At 41.4% G+C, this 20115-nt stretch overlaps 1 protein-coding gene across 1 annotated transcript in view; it reads right to left on the minus strand.

Annotated features, from left to right (window-relative positions):
* Window positions 1-20113, minus strand: part of MEX3C (mex-3 RNA binding family member C) — a 21903-nt gene extending 1790 nt beyond the window's left edge. Inside the window, exons 1-2 of the mRNA XM_060119470.1 lie at window positions 19417-20113; window positions 1-1205 (exon numbers count right to left, since the gene is read on the minus strand). The exon at window positions 1-1205 is cut by the window's left edge and continues 1790 nt beyond it. Of these exons, the coding sequence (XP_059975453.1) occupies window positions 1-1205; window positions 19417-20113 (1902 nt within the window). The remainder of the gene's footprint in view (window positions 1206-19416) is intronic.
* Window positions 20114-20115: the final 2 nt, after the last annotated feature.

Genomic DNA, 20115 nt, shown 5'->3' on the forward strand with positions numbered 1-20115 from the left:
CTGAGTAACAGCTGTCTGGCAAACTGGACATGACGGCGTTCTCTTTTCACAGATCTTGTTGGCACATTCCATGCAGAAGAGGTTGTGGCCACATGGAACCAGGGCAGCGATAACTTCATTCTCAAAGCAAATCACACAGTCGTGCTTTCGTCTTGATTCTGGTGGTGAGCTAGAGGTGGAACCACCATTGGAAGAGGAGTAACTATTGGTACCATTAGAAAAAGCAGGGATGTATATTGGAAGGCCAACATGGCTGCCTGTACTAGGTGGGTCGCTCCTAACCCTCCGAGCAAGTGGGTGTTCAATGCTCTCCGGAAATGTAGGAGACAGACGAGGAGTAGACGGCTGACTTCCTCTGCGCTGAGTCTTCATGTTAGCAGGAGGATCACTCCCAAAGCCGGAGAGCGGGTTAACTGGTTCAAATGGAGTCCAGATAGTTTGAGCGGATGTTGGTAAAGAGTCAAAGGCAGGAGAATCAACCGCAAGATCTTCTGAGCCTACAGAAGGTAGTGTATCTCCAAACCAAAAGTTTCCTGTGCTAAAAGGGCTTGTTGGACTAAAGTCAGCCAGCCTATTGCTTCCAAAGTAGGAATCTGTGGAACCACTTCCCAGAGAACTGGAACTATCATTTCGATAATTGGAGATCATTCTGGCACGGCTAGGAGGAACTGGATTGGAGGAGAGCCATGCAGAGCTGAGCGTGCCACCTTCAAAGCTTACATCAGTACCGTTGTAATGGAAATCATTCTCTTCATTGAGCTCAATGTAGTTTCCTGTACGCATGGCAATATGCATTTCTATTTCTTCTCGTGCTCGGTCAACATTCTCGGGCATCCCTGTCACTTCAAAGACAGGCTCCTTATCTCTGCTTGGAGTTACTATGTATGTGTGGGTCTGCTGCTGAATTCTTTTAATTGTTGCTCCTTTGGGTCCAACAACTAATCCTACCACACGATAGGGGACCCTGACTTGAACGGTGGTCTGACCAGGCAGATTAGGACTGCACGACAAGCCCCCCAGGGCAGGGCCGTTTTTGTTTCGAGACGCACGAATCATGGAGAAGTGCTCCGCCGCTGAGAGGATTTCTCTTTTGGCCATGGCGACATCTTCTTTCCGTCCAGTGACAACAAAAATGGGCTCTTCACCACGAACAGGTGTCTTGATATACGTGTTCGTCTTGGCTCTCAGCGCTTTAATTTTACAACCTGTTAGAAAGAAATATGTCGTAAGTATCAACAGTTACTTCAATAATATTGATAAAGACAAATCACAGAAAGCTCCTTTCAAGCTAAAAGTCTTCGTCTGGGCAGTTTTTCTTCCCTCTTTGAGAGTTTTTTCTTTATCACAAAAACTTATCACTAGATGATGATAAAGCTTTCCTAATTCCACTAAGACTCCTAGATCCTGAGGCATACTTTCCTGGTGATCTCTCATCCTCAGGGAGGAGGTGACACCTCAACTGGAGGTCTTTAACTCAGAGGTCAGGCTTATCCTTTCTTCCTCTTGTTATCAGTCACTGCAAACGTGCATGAAATAGGCCAGCTACACTATAAGTGGGTCTGACTTTCAGAACACTAATAGTTTACTACCGTGCAGGGTGTTGGTGGCAAAGAAAAACCATTAAGGTACATGTGAGACATTTAATATCTATCATCTTATTTAATCTACATAACAACCCTAAGGATGAGACTATTACACTCCTTTTATTCCTAAGGAATATAAAGCACAGAAAAATTGTATAACACATCCAAGTTCACACAGCAAGTAAGTGGCAGAGCCAGAGTTAAACCTAGTCTGACTTCATCATCTATATAGTCTTTTTGCTATTCCCAGAACCTCAAATTCCACACAACTATACTGCGATAAAAACTCTTCAACTGACGTCCATTTAACTGTCTTATTATTTTACCTTAACATTACTCTTTCCTCTGTAAAACTCAATTGATGACAATGGCAAAATGCTCAAGGCTAGTACATCATCTCTTTTCTGTTCCATCAGTTGGATTTCAGGCTTCACTAAGAATCAGTTGTTTTGATTCCCATCGTTTATACTAGCTGCACTCATGCATTAACTGAATTAACAATTACATAAAGCAGTAACATATAAATGTGAGAAGATGCTGAACTTGTATGAAAATTGATTATTTTTAAAAATTTCAATAAAGACGAGTACTTTAAAGAAAAAAGAAAGATGTTGTTGAACTATGGGTGAGACAACTGTAAAATCCTGGGGTAAAAAAACAAACATAGAATAACTTTGCACTCACTGTAAAGTTCTTGCTAAATTCAAAAGAAACATATTGGAAATTGTATGGAATGTGGTCATCGAATGTGGTTTTATTGAAGGACTACGTTGGTTGGCAGCCCCATTCTCAAATAAAAGGCTTTGGCCCTAAATCCTGAATATATTTAAGTTAAATAAGTAAAATATCTAAGACACCTATGCATCACTACCCATGATTACTTTCTGGAGTAATCACCCATTACCAGTGCCAACTGCATAAGATTAGAGGGTTTCAAACGTTAACACAGATGTCAAATATACAACTAAGGCATAGAACTCCGGGGTTATACTTTTCAAAGGTCTTAACGTGAAGCTTGCCAGAAGTACCCTCCTTGCCCCCATTCTTGCCTCACTCCCATCCATCCTCTATAGTCACTTTAGGCAGATGATGCTTTCTAAACAAAGCACCTATCACATGCTCACTTCTTTGCATAAAGTGCTTTAATGGCTCCTTTTTACCATAAGGATAAAGTCAACAGTATGGCACACACAAGGTTCCTCTGTACCTGGTACCTGATTTCTTCTCTCCAGCCTTATCTCTGTACCCCTCTCCTTTCCCCCTCCTTACTTCTTAAGCTCTGTGGGTGTGCTTCCACCATATTGAACTCCTACGCATGCTCCCTGGCTTCCATGATCAGAATGTTCCTTTATTCTTGCCCCTTTCCTACCAGCTCTGCTTAACTCCTGGTAGCCCTTCAGATTTTAGTTTAGATGCCTCATCCTCTACGGAGCTTCCTCTCCCTCAGGACTGGTTTGTGTGCCCTCCCTCAGCATTCTCAAGGCACTGGGTGGTTGGCTGTAAGTATATGCCATGGGGTGGCCATATAAATTTTGGTTGAAACAAAGATCATTTTTCTATATAAGAACACTGGGTCCCTCTTATACATACTGCTTTGCATCTAAGCATTTCTGTTGAGCTTTCCCGGCCTTTCATATTCTGGCCCCATACTGCTAATCCAACCCTGTTGAAGGGAGTTGATTATGCTAACTTTTTGCTATGAAGCTACTGATTATGTTATTCAATAACAACTTTACTCAACCTAGCACTGAACTTTTGGATCTGAACCACAAATGAAGATCCTGTTTCTCCTTCCAACAAATTGGAGAACTTAGAAACGGCTGTTTTCTCACTGCTGGATCTTAGGTACCTATCAGGAAAACACTTTCAGAGTCAGGTTTTCTCTACCCTGAAGGTTATATTCAAGAAGACTAGGGGGTGGGGGTGGGTGGGTGGTGTAGCTAAAAGCAAAATTGCAAAGAAAGCACTTAGTGCAGTAACTGGAGGAGGTAAGACGGGCCAAGTGCAATCAGTCAAATTTACACTACTGTAAAACATGGAAGTTTTTATTATAGAGTGCGGCTGTAAGTTTATATCTACAATGAACTACAAGGTTAAATTGATAGTGTAACTTCTGAGTATAGGAAAATACATCTGCTTTTGCTCCACAAAAGAAAGTGAATTGGAAGACCAGAACAATAAAACTTCTACGTCTACTTATCATTTATACAGGCTAAATCTCTAAGAAACTCCCTCAGTCAGCACAGTAGGTGCTGCTTGAGGTTGAGAACTGCAATCATTTTCCATTGGCCAATACGTGACTGATGGAGAGATGCCTAAGGAAGTCTGAAAGGGGTGGAATGAACGCCTACTTCTTCATACTACACACTCAGGGGAGTTAACTATCATTATCTGGACACATGAGTTTCTTCGCTGAGCTACAACTCAACAAGAAGGCAGTCTGCTAGAATCACATTTCTAACAAAGAGGGTCCTGATCATCCTGCAGAAAAACGCTGGGCAACTTCTATTAAGGACAAAGGGAGAGTTAGCTTGAGAGTCTAGGGTGGGCCCCTCTCAACCCTTACTGTAGTGAACATTAGAAAGCTGCATTAAGAAACTTCTCTAAATGCTTCTGAGACTATAAGCAACTGTCAGGTGCACCTGAGTAGAATACGTTGTTTAATACCTAGCAGGTATATTATTAACTAAGAAAATATGCCTAAAGGTACACAGACACTATTGGGCCTATGGATGGTACAAATAAATAGATGTTTAATACATGGTTCATTAGGAAGACAGAGAAGACAGATGGTTGGAGTGTGGACCATCTCTCAGATAGGGGCGTAAGATAGGCCTACCCTGCCCAAAAGGGTCATGTGCTTAGGTTTTGCAGATCAGGGGAAAGAGGGAACAGAAAGATAGCAAAGCCAACCCCTTATACACCACTGCCAAGAGAAACAGAAGTATTTCTTTTCGCTCCTAAATTTTATAAGACAGTTTTAACACAGTAGCCTTAACTCAGATCAGGAAACCTATAGGAAACCTCATCAATCACATTATTGTTTCTATGAGAACATGGATATTCTGAACTCCCAACAACCAACACACGGTTTCTAGGATATGTACACACGTTATAAAGTTTGGGACAATTTGAATAGGCAGAGTTCTAAACAGATGGCACAAACTAAGGAGAAAAAACCAATTTGTTTTACTATTTTGCAAGTAGAGGAGGTAAAAAAGCTTTTTGAAGTTATTGATTGATTGATTGATTATGGTACGCGGGCCTCTAACTGTCGTGGCCTCTCCTGTTGCGGAGCACAGGCTCCGGACGCGCAGGCTCAGCGGCCATGGCTCACGGGCCCAGCCCATCCGCGGCATGTGGGATCTTCCCGGACCAGGGCACGAACCCGCATCCCCTGCATCGGCAGGCGGACCCTCAACCACTGCGCCACCAGGGAAGCCCTGGAGTATTTTAGATTGAGTTTCTATTTGAAAGTGCAATGATATTTTAAAAAACCATTGAAAAGTTTATGATCTCAGAGTGTCACAAAACTCATAAGCCATAAAGGTACTGAAAAATTAGACTGCACTTAAAAAAAATTGCTGCATGGCAAAACTCACCAAATACAACGTAAAAAAATTATTTACAACTCACATCACAAATGGCTAATTTCTCTCTCTTACACAGGTACCCATATACCTCTACCCTTATATATCAAAACACCAAAACCCAACAGAAAAAATAGGTGAAAGAAATAGCTCACAGAAAAGGAAATATATAAATGGCTCCAAACATGAAAATTCCCATTTTCATGTGAACTGAGGTATCATTTTCTACCTATAAGACTGTCAAATATCAAAAACAAACAGTGCTAGTAAGAATGGGAAAAAAAAACCCCTCATATTTAGCTGCTGAGAGTATAAACTCCTCAAGGGCAGTTTGCAATATCCATCAATATTACAAGTCAAGTATCCTTTTGCCCCTACAATCCCACTCATAGAATTGAGGCTGTAGGAATACTTGCACAGGAGCAAATGACCTTTGCATTATATTACTGTTTGTATTAGTGTGAGGCTGGTATAGCTATATAAGGGAATACTCTGCGTCATAAAACTGGTTGACTTAGGGAGACAGGGTAGGAGGTTGACAATTTTCCTTGTACACTTTTATTTCTTACAAAGTTTGAACCATACAAATGCATTAGTTTTTTTCCCAAAGAAATATTAAATTAGAAAAATTTAAAAATTAGTTATGAAGAAATGATACATTTTATTACACTAAGCATATCAATCAGACTTTTGGTTAGTTTCTGAGATTTAAAAAAAATTTATGAACAGCAGAGTAAACGATTTCATAACCTCGAAGCTGAATAAGACCAAGAAGTAAGGAATAATAATTGTTTTCTTACGGCTACAAATAAAAACCAACATATGGCAAGCTCTCTACCAGACTGTGTAGAGATTAAGAACTAGGATAGCACTAATGACTTGCATAGCTGCAATTTTATTTTGATTTGGAAGTAAATTCTCCCAAGAGAAAGTCTCCAACTTACCTCCCTCCTGTAGGAACCCATTTCCCCTTTCTCTATCACTGTGGCTGGGACTGTATTTCACCTTAAAACTCTTTAGCTGCAGCCAGAATTCTGGTCCTCTCACTCCCTGGTAGAGTAGCAAAGGTTGGGTCTTGCTTCTCCAAGGTAAAGAGAGCTTCTTCCACCAGCTGCCTGAGCAGTTAAGAGGGAGAGGTCCTCTGTTGCTGGGAGAGGAGTTGAAGAAAAGGAATTGAAATATCTTCAGTGTTTCTGAAACCATGGTTTGCCATATCAATTGAATAGGCTCCAAATGTTTCAGTAAATATGTGTACAATGGGCTGCAACATAAAATGTTCTTTTGCGGGGGTGGGGGGGGGCGGGTCACAGTCAGAAAAGCTTAAAAGCACTAGACTAGATCTTTTTTTTTTTTTTTTTTTGCAATACGCGGGCCTCTCACTGTCGTGGCCTCTCCCGTTGCGGAGCACAGGCTCCAGACGCGCAGGCTCAGCGGCCATGGCTCACGGGCCCAGCCGCTCCGCGGCATGTGGGATCTTCCCGGACCGGGCACCGAACAACTCGTGTCCCCTGCATCGGCAGGCGGACTCTCAACCACTGCGCCACCAGGGAAGCCCTAGACTAGATCTTTAAGGCCACTTTTTAATTCCATGAAACACATGGAATGATATACTTAGAAGAACCAGATGTAGGATTACAGTCTGTAACGTAGATATGATTCGAGTCCAAATTAATTCACCTTAAAATAGGAAGATTATCCAGATTATATGGGTGGCCCTGACCTAATCACGAGTCCTTTAAAAGAGTTTTCTACAGCTGGCTTCAGGAGTAGTCAGATGTGCTCTGGCTAGCCTGGGAGCAAGCAGACAATCTATGCTTGATCTGCCCATGGAGACCTCGTGGCAAGGAACTACAGGTGGCCTGTAGGAGCTGAGAGCTAGAAGGAAAATGGAGGCCTCAATCCAGAAATCTTCTTCTGTCCTTTAGTTTTTGCTTATTACCTGCTTTAGTTTTTTAGTGCTGCCATAACAAGTTACCCCACATAGTGGCTTCAATGTCACAAATTTTTTAGTTTACAATTCTGTAGGTCAGAAGTCTGACACGGGTCTCAACAGGGCTAAAATCAACGTGTTTGCAGGGCTGTGTTTCTAGAAGCTCCAGGGAAGAATCTATTTCCTTGCTCATTCAGGTTATTGGCAGAATTTAGTTGCTTCCCATCATAGGACTGAGTTCCCTGCTTTCTTGCCGACTGTCTGCTGAAGGCCATTCCCAGCTTCTAGAGGCCACCAACATGGCTTGTGGCCCTGTCTCTCCATCTTCAGAGCCAGCAATGGAGGTTGAATCCTTCTCATAGTTCAGATCTCTCCCCATCCTGTATCTGACCCAGCTGGGAAAGTTCTTCTGCTTTTAAGGACTCCTGTGTTTACACTGGGCCCACCCAGATGATCTCAGACAACCTCCCCATCTCAAGGTCCATACTCCATATACATATTCAGAGTTTCCAGGGATGTAGGGTGTAGGCATCTTCAGGGAAAGGGGGTTTATTCTGCCTACCGCATTACCATTTTTCCCTTTCTCCAATTATTTCCTCCATTCTTCCAGGTCCCTGGCTTTTGAACAAAGGAAAGTATTTGGTTCAGAAAAAATTTAAACCCTAACCCAAGAAGAGAGACCCAATATCCAGGGCAGTCGCCAGATATAAGTAGCTAGATATAAATACAAGAAAAGTCTGGGGATCACGGGCACTGGAGTAGGGTGAAGGGATAAACTATTGATAAAAATCAAAATAGGTAGAAAAGAAATAGATAAGCCAGGGTGCTGACAAAGACAGGGTGTTTATGTTGAGACATAAGTGATTTGGTAAGAGATGCACAAGTAAAACCTGGCCTCCACTTGTCCTAAGGGATGTGGCTAGGTGTTCCTAGCTAAACCACTCCTTTGGCCCAAGAACATTCACAAGCCTGATGCTTAAACTTACCCATTCAAATATTAAATTCCCTATAAAGGTGCTGGTGCTAATTCCAGGTGATATACAGGAACCATCATAATTTCTGCTCTCAAGGAGCTCACAGTATAGAAAGGAAAGGAGCTCACAGTCATGAGAACAATACTGATATAATACTGATATAAGATAATACTGATATAAGATAATTGCTTTAATGAAAATAGGCATACAAAGCAGTGGGGGCATAGAAAAGGAGAGGGCTTTGTTGCTTACAGAAAATGAAAGAAGACTGCAAAGGCATGTGAACTTAAGCTTGAAGAAAGTCGTTCTGCCAGGTGGGAAGGAAAGTAGAGGGAACTGCAAGTGCCAAAGCAGGAATCAAGAGCACAGGATGGCCACACCTGGCTCAGGGTTGTGGGAGCTTTAAGTGACTGGAGGGTAGAATGGCAGGGGAGCAGGTCAGATGGGGGATGATTCAGTCTTTAACATGAGGCAAGGGAGTTTAAAGTCTATCTTGTAGGTGCAAAGAACTTGTTTTGTTTTTTTTTAAAGAAGTCCCAAATGTTATGTGAAGTGTCGCAGATTTTCGACAGAGGATTTTGTTTTCTAGAAACTAAATTCATTGTATTTCCCATTCATTTCATCAATTAGCTACAAATATAAGGTGATTTAAGAAAGCTAAAACCCTTATAAACACACACCAAAACTATGTGTATTTTCACTTTGGGTCATCCTTGGGGTGTATCTTTCTTCAGAAATTCTCTCCAAGAGGTTTTATTTTAAAAGGGAAATCAGTATACACACACATACAGAAAGACACTTTAATAACAATGAAGAGGGGGAGTGAAACTCCTTGAGTAGTTCTTTTTACCTTTAAGAAAATTAGAACTCTGGGCTTGATATTTAAATTACCCCCAGCTCCCACCCCATCCATCTCCTAACTAAGTGGCCATCACTTACCTTCTCCCAGATTTTATCATCTCCTAAACATGCCTTATTCTTCCTTATCTCTACCCAGATATTTCCCTAAATAACCTGGAAAATACTCCCAGTACTTCCCCTCCCTGCCCCCCCAAATCTTCTGAGTAACAAACTCTTCTGAGTAATAAACACAGTCATTTGGAAAAGATGAAGACTGTGTGTGTGAAAGGCTCTATGAACTCAAGAAGAATACAAATATAGATATGACTTTATCACAGCTACCACTTACTAATACTATTCCAAGGTCTAGTTTAAAGGAAATAATGTAAGGGAAAAAAACTGATTATCTGCAGGACTGGGTTCTAATCTACCACCAGAGTTTGCTTGTGGTTTTAATGTTAGGTCATTCAACCTCTAGCTCCTTTCCAATGCTTTTATCTTTTGACCTAGTCCCTTTTCTCCTAGGAAATACAAAATCACTTCTGAAGTCTAAAAAGCACTTGGGAAATCAGATACTACCATATCTCACATGCATACATCTATTCTTCCTTTCCTCAAGAAAAGTAGGTTGGGGGCTTCCCTGGTGGCGCAGTGGTTAAGAGTCCGCCTGCCGATGCAGGGGATACGGGTTCGTGCCCCGGTCTGGGAAGATCCCACATGCCGCGGAGAGGCTGGGCCCGTGAGCCATGGCCGCTGGGCCTGTGCGTCCGGAGCCTGTGCTCCGCAATGGGGGAGGCCACAACAGTGAGAGGCCCGCGTACAGCAAAAAAAAAAAAAAAAAAAAAAAAAGAAAAGTAGGTTGAATTATAGCTGGGAACATAAGACTTTGAATAGACCATCACAAACCATCTTTGGAAGCTCTAACAGGCCACCAAACCTCTATCTCTCCCTTCATGGCTGAGGAACTATAATTAAAGTTACTTCTCTCATTTGGTTGTTGCAAGGATTAAATGAAATAATGTATTAAAAATACTTATTACAATGCCTGTGTTCAGTAAAGGACAGCTTTTTTAGGCTACCTAACCACACCCCCCCACCACCATTTCAAGTATTTCATGAGTAAACTGAGCCAATAGGCTTGGCTTTGAAATAGTAAAATAAGTAGCACACTTCAGTTTTCCAAACTCTCCTATATTTTCATTTAATCATAACAGAGTGATGATTGGCTTAATAGCTTTAGGAAGGATAGGAAAGAACTAAACTGAAAGAGCTTAGAGAGATCTCCCAGCTGGAAAGTCAGATCTCAAACACAAGTTGCCTTAATAATTCCATACTCCTATCACTACTCCATACTATTTTTCTCTAAAAGCATTAGAGAAACACATTATTTTATATGTACATTTCATGATATATTAGAATTAATGAGGGGATCATATTCTTTAATGATTTTATATATAAATAAGATCCCTTTCCTCTTGGAAGAGTCTAGACAGACTATTCAAAACTCCTATAATTTTACAAGGACTCAATTTTTCAGTATTAAGAGCTTCACAGACTGATGAATATCAGCTAAATCCCAGTAAGAGAGTGTTTCTTATGCACACAACTTAATCCAACATTTAAATAAATTGTTTAGATTAGCAATGCAATGGATTCCTAAACGCACAATATAGAAACAGCTTTCCTTTCCTGGGTTCAAGGGTCCTTCTTGTAGCTCTAGTTAAAATTTTCTGAAATTTTCTGTTAAGAATACTGTTTCACTTTAGACATCACTATGTCAACATTTCAAACAGCTTCATTTATGTGATCTTAGTTTTGATTACCAGTATTCATATGGACATCTAATGCCCTAAATCAAGTAGCATCTAAAACAAACAGATCCAAACAACTTTAGGTTGACTGGCTCCTCAAGTAAAGGCAAGAGGGAAGAAAACGCCACAACATGAAAACTAAAATGATAAATAATAAAATGGCAAGTTTCTAATCCAACTATTCAGTTCAATAAAATAAACAGCAAGTATCTGCTACGTTTCAGGTACTTTAACTGACATTAAGATGACTGAGATTCAGTTCTGCCCTCACTGACTTGTACCAAACTTCAAGCACCAAAAGGATTTGGTGTCTACATGTGTTCAAGTACAGATATTGATCTGTCATTTTCGCTGCTTTGTCTGCTTGTTCTACCACTTACTGAGTTGGAGTGTTCAAGTCTCTAATTCTATTAGCTTGAGACCCTGGATAAGTTATTTGTATCCCCATAGATCTGTTTCCTTATCTGTATGGTGGAAATAAGAATGGATCAAATGAGATGATATACTACCTGACACATTTAAATGTTTGTTATTATTATTATTTTTTAAATCAAATGAATCAATTTTCTATAGAAAGTTAAAGAACATTAAAAAATTTTAATCCTGAAGATAAAACATATTTAGATTGTGAAAAGCATGTTAAGATATTATAAACTTTACAAAACTGGGAGAAAATATGTTGAAGTCAATCTAATTGGTAATTTGAAACCTGGTTTACTTTTACATGATTTTAGGAACTCTTTTTGGACAAAAATAAGAATATAAGAGCTACAAGAGATAATCGAGTTCAATCTCATATGTGAAGAAAACTGAAGCTGACAGTTGCCCAAAGTTATAAACTAATGATTCCTAAATGCCCCAATTCCCTAAATACACCATTCTCTCAACCTGCCTTATTTTCCTAGTTGATTCTTAGAAGTGGAGAATTCCCTGCATAAAGGTATTTTTAAAAATAGAAGTTAAACTAAATTTAAAATCCCCCTCCTTTTTCACGTAGTTTAGACAAGAGGATCGACATACTTAACAAAAAAAGGGCTCATATTTGGCCTTTCACTAAAGCTGTGACACCCAAAAGAGGGTGTAAATTAGAGACGAAAGGCAGAACAATTTTCCTAACTGGGGATTTTAAAATTAGGTTCATGCCCTTTAGAGTATGTTAATACAAAGCTGAGAATTACCTCTGTATGGGAATCATATAATGGAATCAGGTTCATTTGCAAATGATTCTCTTCCAGACTATAGACTAGCTTAGGTCTTTACCAGGAAATACATTTCAAAAGTGCTGATTTTAAATAAAATTTTAAGACACTGTAAACTTTAAAAAATATAATATATATCACTAACTAGTGGTATATATGTCCTAGGAAAAACTTACTAAAATGACAATTTTTGGTTTCAACTAGCATTTGCTCAGCGTACAAATCTAGCAGTAAAAAAAATTATAAACTTTACCCTGCCTCATATATAATTTATTATCTCTATACTTTCCATTGTACAGTGAATCTGTACTAATGACATCTTCTCATACCTGATCCTCACAACGGAGAGCGGGTGGGGGAGGGCCGGGAAGAACAGCTGGATGGACTGGCTTCCCCCCACCAGAGGAAACCGAGACAGTGAGGTTAAGCGATTTGTCCATGGTCACAGGCGACAATTGGTAAAGCCAGCTCTCTAACAAGTTTCCTAACTCCAAGTTCAATGTCCTTTCCTGCAGGTACTGGTGGAAAGGTAGAAGATAAGCCAAAGGGGAGGGGAGAGTGGTATAGAAAGGGGGACAGTAATAAGAAGGTCAGCCCAAAGGGCAAACATTGTACACTGGTAACCTAGTAGTTTGGAACTTTTACCTCCCCACTCTCCTCTAACTACGTTTAAGATGAAACTACTTTATGCCTACCTTCAACTCTTCAACTACATCTGCAGCTCATTAAATAATTTTATTATTTTAAGGCCTAGTCTTATTATTTCACGATACCACTTTACTTGTGGTCAAATCAGGCTTCCCTGCACGCAATGAACTGCAGTGTTTGCTTACTGGACAAAGGCAACAAACCATGCCCACACAAACTGTTCTTAAATCTCGAACGCTGGCATGAAAGAGGTGCTGTAATTATGCAGTGTAACTTAAAATTCTCAAAATCAGTCATGGAATAAAGCCTCAAAGTATTCAAGTAACATTATGCTGTGCATATTCAATTTAGCATAGTTTGGCTTGGTATTACTAGCATTAGAATATCATTTTAAAAGCTTAAATATCAGATGTAATCCTTATAAATGTCTATATGGTACCTAATGGTAGTACGGGGAAAAAAGTTAAAAGTAAACATGCATTATGGTATACAAGCCATTTGAGAAGGATTAAGATGCAGTTTAATAAATGTATCACTTTAGAATCACCTGAAGATCAATGGGGTTTTAAAACAGATTATCCATATCTGTTTGGAGTTTCCTAAAGGAGTTTTTTTTTTTTCTTTTTGCCTGCGCTGCGCAGCATGTGGGATCTTAGCTCCCTGATCGACCAGGGATTGAACCTTGCCCCCTGCAGTGGAAATGCAGTCTTAACCACTGGACCGCCAGGAAAGTCCCTAAAGGAGTTTTTAAACTGCGAATACACTTTCCTATTTAGTCTCTTATGGCCACTTTTTTTTTTTAACATCTTTATTGGAGTATAATTGCTTTACAATGGTGTGTTAGTTTCTGCTTTATAACAAAGTGAAATCAGTTATACATATACATATGTTCCCATATCTCTTCCCTTTTGCATCTCTCTCCCTCCCACCCTCCTTATCCCACCCCTCCAGGTGGTCACAAAGCACCGAGCTGATCTCCCTGTGCTATGCAGCTGCTTCCCACTAGCTATCTATTTTACGTTTGGTAGTGTATATATGTCCATGCCACACTCTCACTTTGTCACAGCTTACCCTTCCCCCTCCCCATATCCTCAAGTCCATTCTCTAGTAGGTCTGTGTCTTTATTCCCATTATGAGCACTTTTATCTATAATTTTTTTCATTTTGAGTTTAAATTACAAATCCTATAGGGCATAAATTACATTTAAAAAATTCTGTCACAATCCCATAGATTTTAAAATAATACTGTGGTAATCATCATGAATATTTTGGATCTCTCCTGTAGGCACATGATTGTAATGCAATTTCTCGCCCACTTGAAGTTAGGTGTGTCCAGATGACTTGCTCTGATTAATGAAATATGAGCGGATGTGATCATTATTACTCCTGGGTCTAACATTTAAAGACCAGTGTGTGCTGCGCCACTGTCTCTCATCCTTCTGGCACAGGGGAAGACCAGCTAACACTTGAGATGGTGGCTGCTTCACTGGTCTAAGACTCTGAATGACTAAAATGAGCACAGCCCCTGTGAATAAGAAATAAACCACTGCTGTTTCAATACTGAGATGCTGGGGTTCTTTGTTATCACAGCATCATTTAAGCCTATCTGGATAGAGGTGCCATGTGCTTAACAGGCATTTAGACATCAGTTCGTTCTAGTTCTATCACCTTAGATGAATATAGTAATGTGTGAAGACTGTCTGCTCAAGCCGAGGAAAGGTGAACGAGATTAACAGAGTGGTTCGAATTAATTTCAGATTTAACTTAACAAAAGTAGTATGTGCTTATCACTTACAGTTTCATATATGTCAATTTATTTGTGTACAATTCATAGTCCCCAGAGGTGTTGTAGATATGATTATACCCATCTGAAGAAGAATTTGAAGCCTAGGGAGTTTAAGTGATTTGCCCAAGACCACAAAGTGAGTTAATGGCACAGAGTAATCAGAATTTAGGAATTTTAATTTCTGCTTGCTGGCTCTTTCCAATATATCACAGCTGAGCAGAGACTGTTAAAGGCAAATTGGGACAGTTTTCAACAAATATTTTTATATTAAAACATACATTCTGGGCCTCCCTGGTGGCGCAAGTGGTTGAGAGTCCGCCTGCCGATGCAGGGGATACGGGTTCGTGCCCCGGTCTGGGAGGATCCCATATGCCGCGGAGCGGCTGGGCCCGTGAGCCATGGCCGCTGAGCCTGCGCGTCCGGAGCCTGCGCGTCCGGAGCCTGCGCGTCCGGAGCCTGTGCTCCGCAACGGGGGAGGCCACAACAGTGAGAGGCCCGCATACCGCAAAAAAAAAAAAAAAAAAAAAAAACATACATTCTAAAACATTTTTGTATTCAGTTTAAGACAAAAGCAATAAATTCCTCAATCTGTACAAATATTAAATTCATTCAAAACCAAATCCATAAAATATTAAGCACTGTCTTATAACTAAATTCCACCTTTCCTTGAAAACTTAAAATGTAAGAACTATCTAGAATTCCAACCCACAGACATTGTTGGAAATTTTCCTCAATGGAAATCTCTAACAGATTAATAGTTCTCAAATACTCGATTCCCTGGATCATTTTTAGGTCACTGGCATTTCTACCAGGGGGCAGAAAATACACCCTTGAATTACCACTTTATTTTCCATTTCCTCCCTAGTGAATCAAAATAGTTCATTAGCTGAGTAAGGCAGGAAGAAAAGGCAGTAGATTCCCCAACCATTTGCAAAACAATTATAATAATCGAACCTCCCCCAATGGTCCCAGAGCTAATACAAACTATTATTTATATTTTAAAGTCTAGAAAAATGACGTTTAATTTTTAAAGCTAGCATGTATATACACACAAATTAACTTTCTGAATTATAAATGACAGTGAATTTCTAGTTAGACACATTAGAACTAGAATGTTAGAATGACCTGTGCCTTCTGTGTAGTAGACACCAAAATTTTATTAAGTAAATTAATTTGGACAGTGATGATATTTTAAGTTATGCATATTAGAAATACAGTACCCCAACTCATAATTAGGGCAGAAACTAACCCAAAATATTATTAGCCTTTCTGAGCAAGATGCTTCAATACTGAGGCAGCAATGTAGAATGAGAACTTTTATCTTTACTAGCAAACAAACTGGTCTAACCCCAAGTTCCACTATCTGAGCAAGATACCTATCAGCACCTCAGTTTCTATGTCTGTAAAATGGGGATAACCACCTAGCAGAGTTAAATGGCATGTAATATAGTAACTGGCAGAGAGAATGCCAACAATCCCCCCTCTTCTACAAAAGGGACACCATGCTTTAGCATTATTCTGAAACTATTTCTCCTCATGAAATGTATATTTCTTCTTAAACAGGGAATTTACGTACAAGACCAAGCTTTCTCTTTTTAGAACTTGGAAGAGTGGTTCCACCCTAGGAAACTGGGAAAAATTTTTCACAAGGATGTATTTAAGACAACCTCAAGCAATGTAACATATTAACTGTTTAAAAAGTGACAATATACACAATCACTGGGTATCAGTGGAGAGAGAGCAGCTCAATAAAGAAGAAAAAAATGTCTAAGAAGGTCTAGCTCAGTGATAGCTAAAAGAGGGTACAAGAAAATTCACTGGAGTGCAGAAAAAAAAATCAAAACACTCCAATTTCCATCTTTACCTCATCCTTTTAAAATTGTTTACATGTTTAATAATGTATAGTATATCAGCATATGTATTATTCATATATATCCAGATATTGAGAGTATTAGCTTAAATGCTGACAGTATACAATTAAAAAAAGCCAGAAATAGCCCTTCTTGACTAGGAGGCTAGAGAACACACATAGCCCATCAAGTAAATCACTAATGAAAATAGTTAAAGAAGTACATTAATCTTAAACAGTAATATAAAACCTTGGATTACAAGTCTTTAGCCTCTTTTCAGTTCCTGCCTTTGTGGTACAGTATTGTTGGTTTCAAAATGAGATGCACACTTAAAAAAGGGGGCCAATTTAACAGTTGCAAATGACCATATGCTGCTGGGGAGTATAAATATGAGGTCAAAGCTCTGCAAACTTTCATCACGATCAAAAGCAGTGGTTTGTTTTTCTGAAAGACAACGAAGCTAGAGGACATCTACATGAGTTGCTAGTCTATATGACTCAGAATTCCATTTGTCCTACTCTTTGCTTCAGAGCTGGTCACAGATGTCTCCATCTGTGACATAATTATTTCCAAAACCCATTAAGAGATGTCAAACAGAAAATTATGACTTCAGGTAATGAATAAGATGGCAGGAAGGGATAATTCTTAAGGAGGAAAATTTTGTTCATTCAAAGCAAAAAGTAAACTAAATGATTTGCCCTGTTTATTCACTTAGGGAAAGGGGAAATTATCACACTGTAAAAGGATGCGAACATTAGAAGTTGCCTGGTTTTCTGCAGGAGTGCGAAAATAACTTCACAGGTTTTATCATGGTGCTGCTGAGGGGTGTTCGTGGCAAAGGGAGTCCATGATCCACTAGCTGAATGGTTCAGAACAGGAAAAGGATAAGACTTTTTGTTCTTAAGATAAGATAGAGGATGATGACATACGTTTAACAGTGCTGTCAACACTGGGAAAATATTAAGCGTAAAAGGAATAGTCAGCAATTTGTCTCCATGTCCTAAGACATAAATAGATTCACATTTCCTTATTAACCAGTAAGCTCAGTCCTAAAAAGAAAAACTAAAGACCATTTCATTGCTATAATTTGGTACAAAATACAAACTTGGAATGAATTCAGTTTACTTTCAAATAATGGATCTACATAAAGGTAACAGTCTGCATAATTAAGGAACATTTAATCATGCTTTAAAGGGTATAATACAGAAGACAAAAATTTGTATTAAACTAAATATACAAAAGATACCAGTATCTTGTCCCCTAGGAAAACTGTCCTATAAGTGTTCTTCTCCTTCATTATCCTAAACTGTCACCATGAGCACACTGAAGCAACTTGTGCTGAGGAAGTGTCACCCTAGTAGGGCCTGAACAGACACCTTCCCAGCCCCTTTTCACCACTCTCCTAAGTATCAGACCCTAAGTATTAAAAAAAAAAAACTTCCCCTCCCCTCCAGCAGCAACTTTCCAACCATACCTAGACTATGTCTCCACACCTTTCCTCACACTGTCCCTCATTCTTTCTCCCATCTCCATTTGTTAAAGTCTTATCCGTTCTCCAAGGCCCTCCAGGGTTGATGTCCTTATACATACCACTTTGTCACACACTAGAGTTAATGCCATGAACTACAGATTAGATGAGCGCCATTCCGCTGTTTATTAGACTGTTAGCTTCTTACGGGCAGCCAAGTTAGTCTGAATTAACCTCACATTCCCAACTGCCATAAACTCAATGCCTGGCAAAATACAAACCTGATACATAGCAATTCCCCGATGTTGTTAACTGAATAACCAACTCATTCTGAGTCTACAATTTGAGATGTTATAATTTTATCCTATGTGAGGTGAAACAGTTCTCTCCTGGATTAGTATCTTCAGTATTGCAAAAACCAAACAACAAAAACAAACCAAACAACAAAAAAAGGAATACAAAATTTATCTACCAAACTACGGAAATAAACTCTTAATTGACGGGCATCAGCTTTGAACACTGCCTTTAAGTACCAGTCACCAGGCAGTCTGAAATACGCTATTTCCTCTAACCAGATTTCAGATGGATTTTTCTTATTAAAATCCTAGAGGTAAGAGATGAGCCAACTCTGATATTTGAAACCACCATTTCGACAGACCTCTTATTTATGTGTACTCTAGACCACTTGGGAAAGATGAGATCATTTAAGCAGCAGCGCCATCACTTCTCTTTATTTGACCCCGACAATGCTCTCAACCTAACAGGAGAAAGACATGCATCAACCAGGTTAAATCATATTGTAATAAGGCAGCGGCAGGTAATATTTACTCCTTCAATAACGGGGAAAAGAGCTACGCTAAAGAGCATAAGACCTTCCCTAAAAATGTCGGATACAGAGGTACTCTGGGCATCCCTTCCCCCACCTCCACAAATCTACTCCTGGAATCTGAGACCTAGGTCCTTTGTCTGAGCAATGTGGGAGGAGTCTGTCTGCAATACTGGTGTGCTGGCAAGTGAAGAGAATTTACTGAAAACTGTATAAACGCACGAAGTTCCTTAACTCAATTACTTTACTGTCCAATTTTTCTTCATCGTGTACCCTGAAGTGCTCTAAAAGGTACCCAACGTGCCTTTTCGAGAGTTAAAATGTATGGAAACGAATACAATAAGATCAACAGAGAGTTAGCAAAAAAGCTAAGTTTATGAACAGCGGAGGGGCGGGCGGTAAGAACGACCACTTGAACATCCCCTTCCCTCTCGAACGAGCTCTTTCTACAAGCCTCCATTTCTGTACATTTCTTCTTCCCAACAAGCCGTTGTAAGGCAAGCTGAGCGCTTTTACAAAGACGGTCGGCTGCGCAAACTTGCAATCTCAAAGCTTTCCGTGCACAACACCGAATCCACAACCGACCCGACCTTTTACCACCTCACTGAGGTTTTTGGTGCCACGCCAGCCGGGTGTTCCAGGAATACAGCCCGAGTAAAGTGAACACCGCCGGATAGAGTGGCTCGAGAAACTTAGCACCTTTTATCACGCAAGATGAGAGGAACACCGTGGGGTTTTCGCAAGGTGACCCATCTTCTCATCTCGTCGACCCTCGGCTCCTCCCAGACCCCTTCCCGGTGGACCTGGAGGACTCTCCAGGTTCGCCTTTTCTGCCCCAAGCTCCTTTCTTTCGTCTCCCCACCCACGCCCGGGGGCCAAGCCCAGCTGGACACCCCCCACACCCGCACTCACCCTGGCGACCGACAATCTCGGCGACATGCTCGGAGCTGGGCACCGGGACGCACTCGGTGGTGTTGACGCTCTTCCTCCGGAGCAAGGCCGCTTGTTCCCCGTTCAGGGCGGCTGCCGCCGCCCCGCAGCCGCCTGGGCCGTAGGCGTGGGACAGCATCGCCGCCATCATGCCCTGGGCATCGTCCCCTCCGTAGAGCACCCCTGCCGCCGCGGCCGCCTCCCGGGCATCAAAGCCGGCGGCGGGCAGCAGGACCGACCCCAGGGACCCGCCCGGGATCGGCTGGGTCTGAGAGGCGGCGGCCGCTGGCGGCGACAGGAGCAGCAGAGACGGCCGGTCCTCCTCCTCTGCCTCCTCCAGCTCCTCCTCCTCCAGCAGGTCTCCGTCCAGCTCCGCTTCCTCCCCCTCCTCCTCGTCCTCCTCCAGCTCCAGCTCGGCCGCCTCCGAGACCCCGGGCCGGCCGGGAGGAGCCCGCTCCTCCGGAGACAGCCCCGCCGCCCGCCGGGCCTGGCCCTCCCCAGGGCTGGGGTCGTCGAGGCCTAGCGCGGCCAGGCGCTCCCTCAGCAGGAGCCCGTCCCCCTCGATCTCCGGGCCGCCCGCGGGCGGTGGCAGCGGCGGCGGCGGCGGCGGCGGGGGCGGCTGCGGCAGGGGGGCCGGGGCCGCCGCCAGGGCCAGGGCCGCGGAGCTGCCGCTCGGCATCG

This window comes from Mesoplodon densirostris, chromosome 15, assembly GCF_025265405.1.
Source record: "Mesoplodon densirostris isolate mMesDen1 chromosome 15, mMesDen1 primary haplotype, whole genome shotgun sequence".
NCBI classification, from domain to species: Eukaryota; Metazoa; Chordata; class Mammalia; order Artiodactyla; family Ziphiidae; genus Mesoplodon; species Mesoplodon densirostris.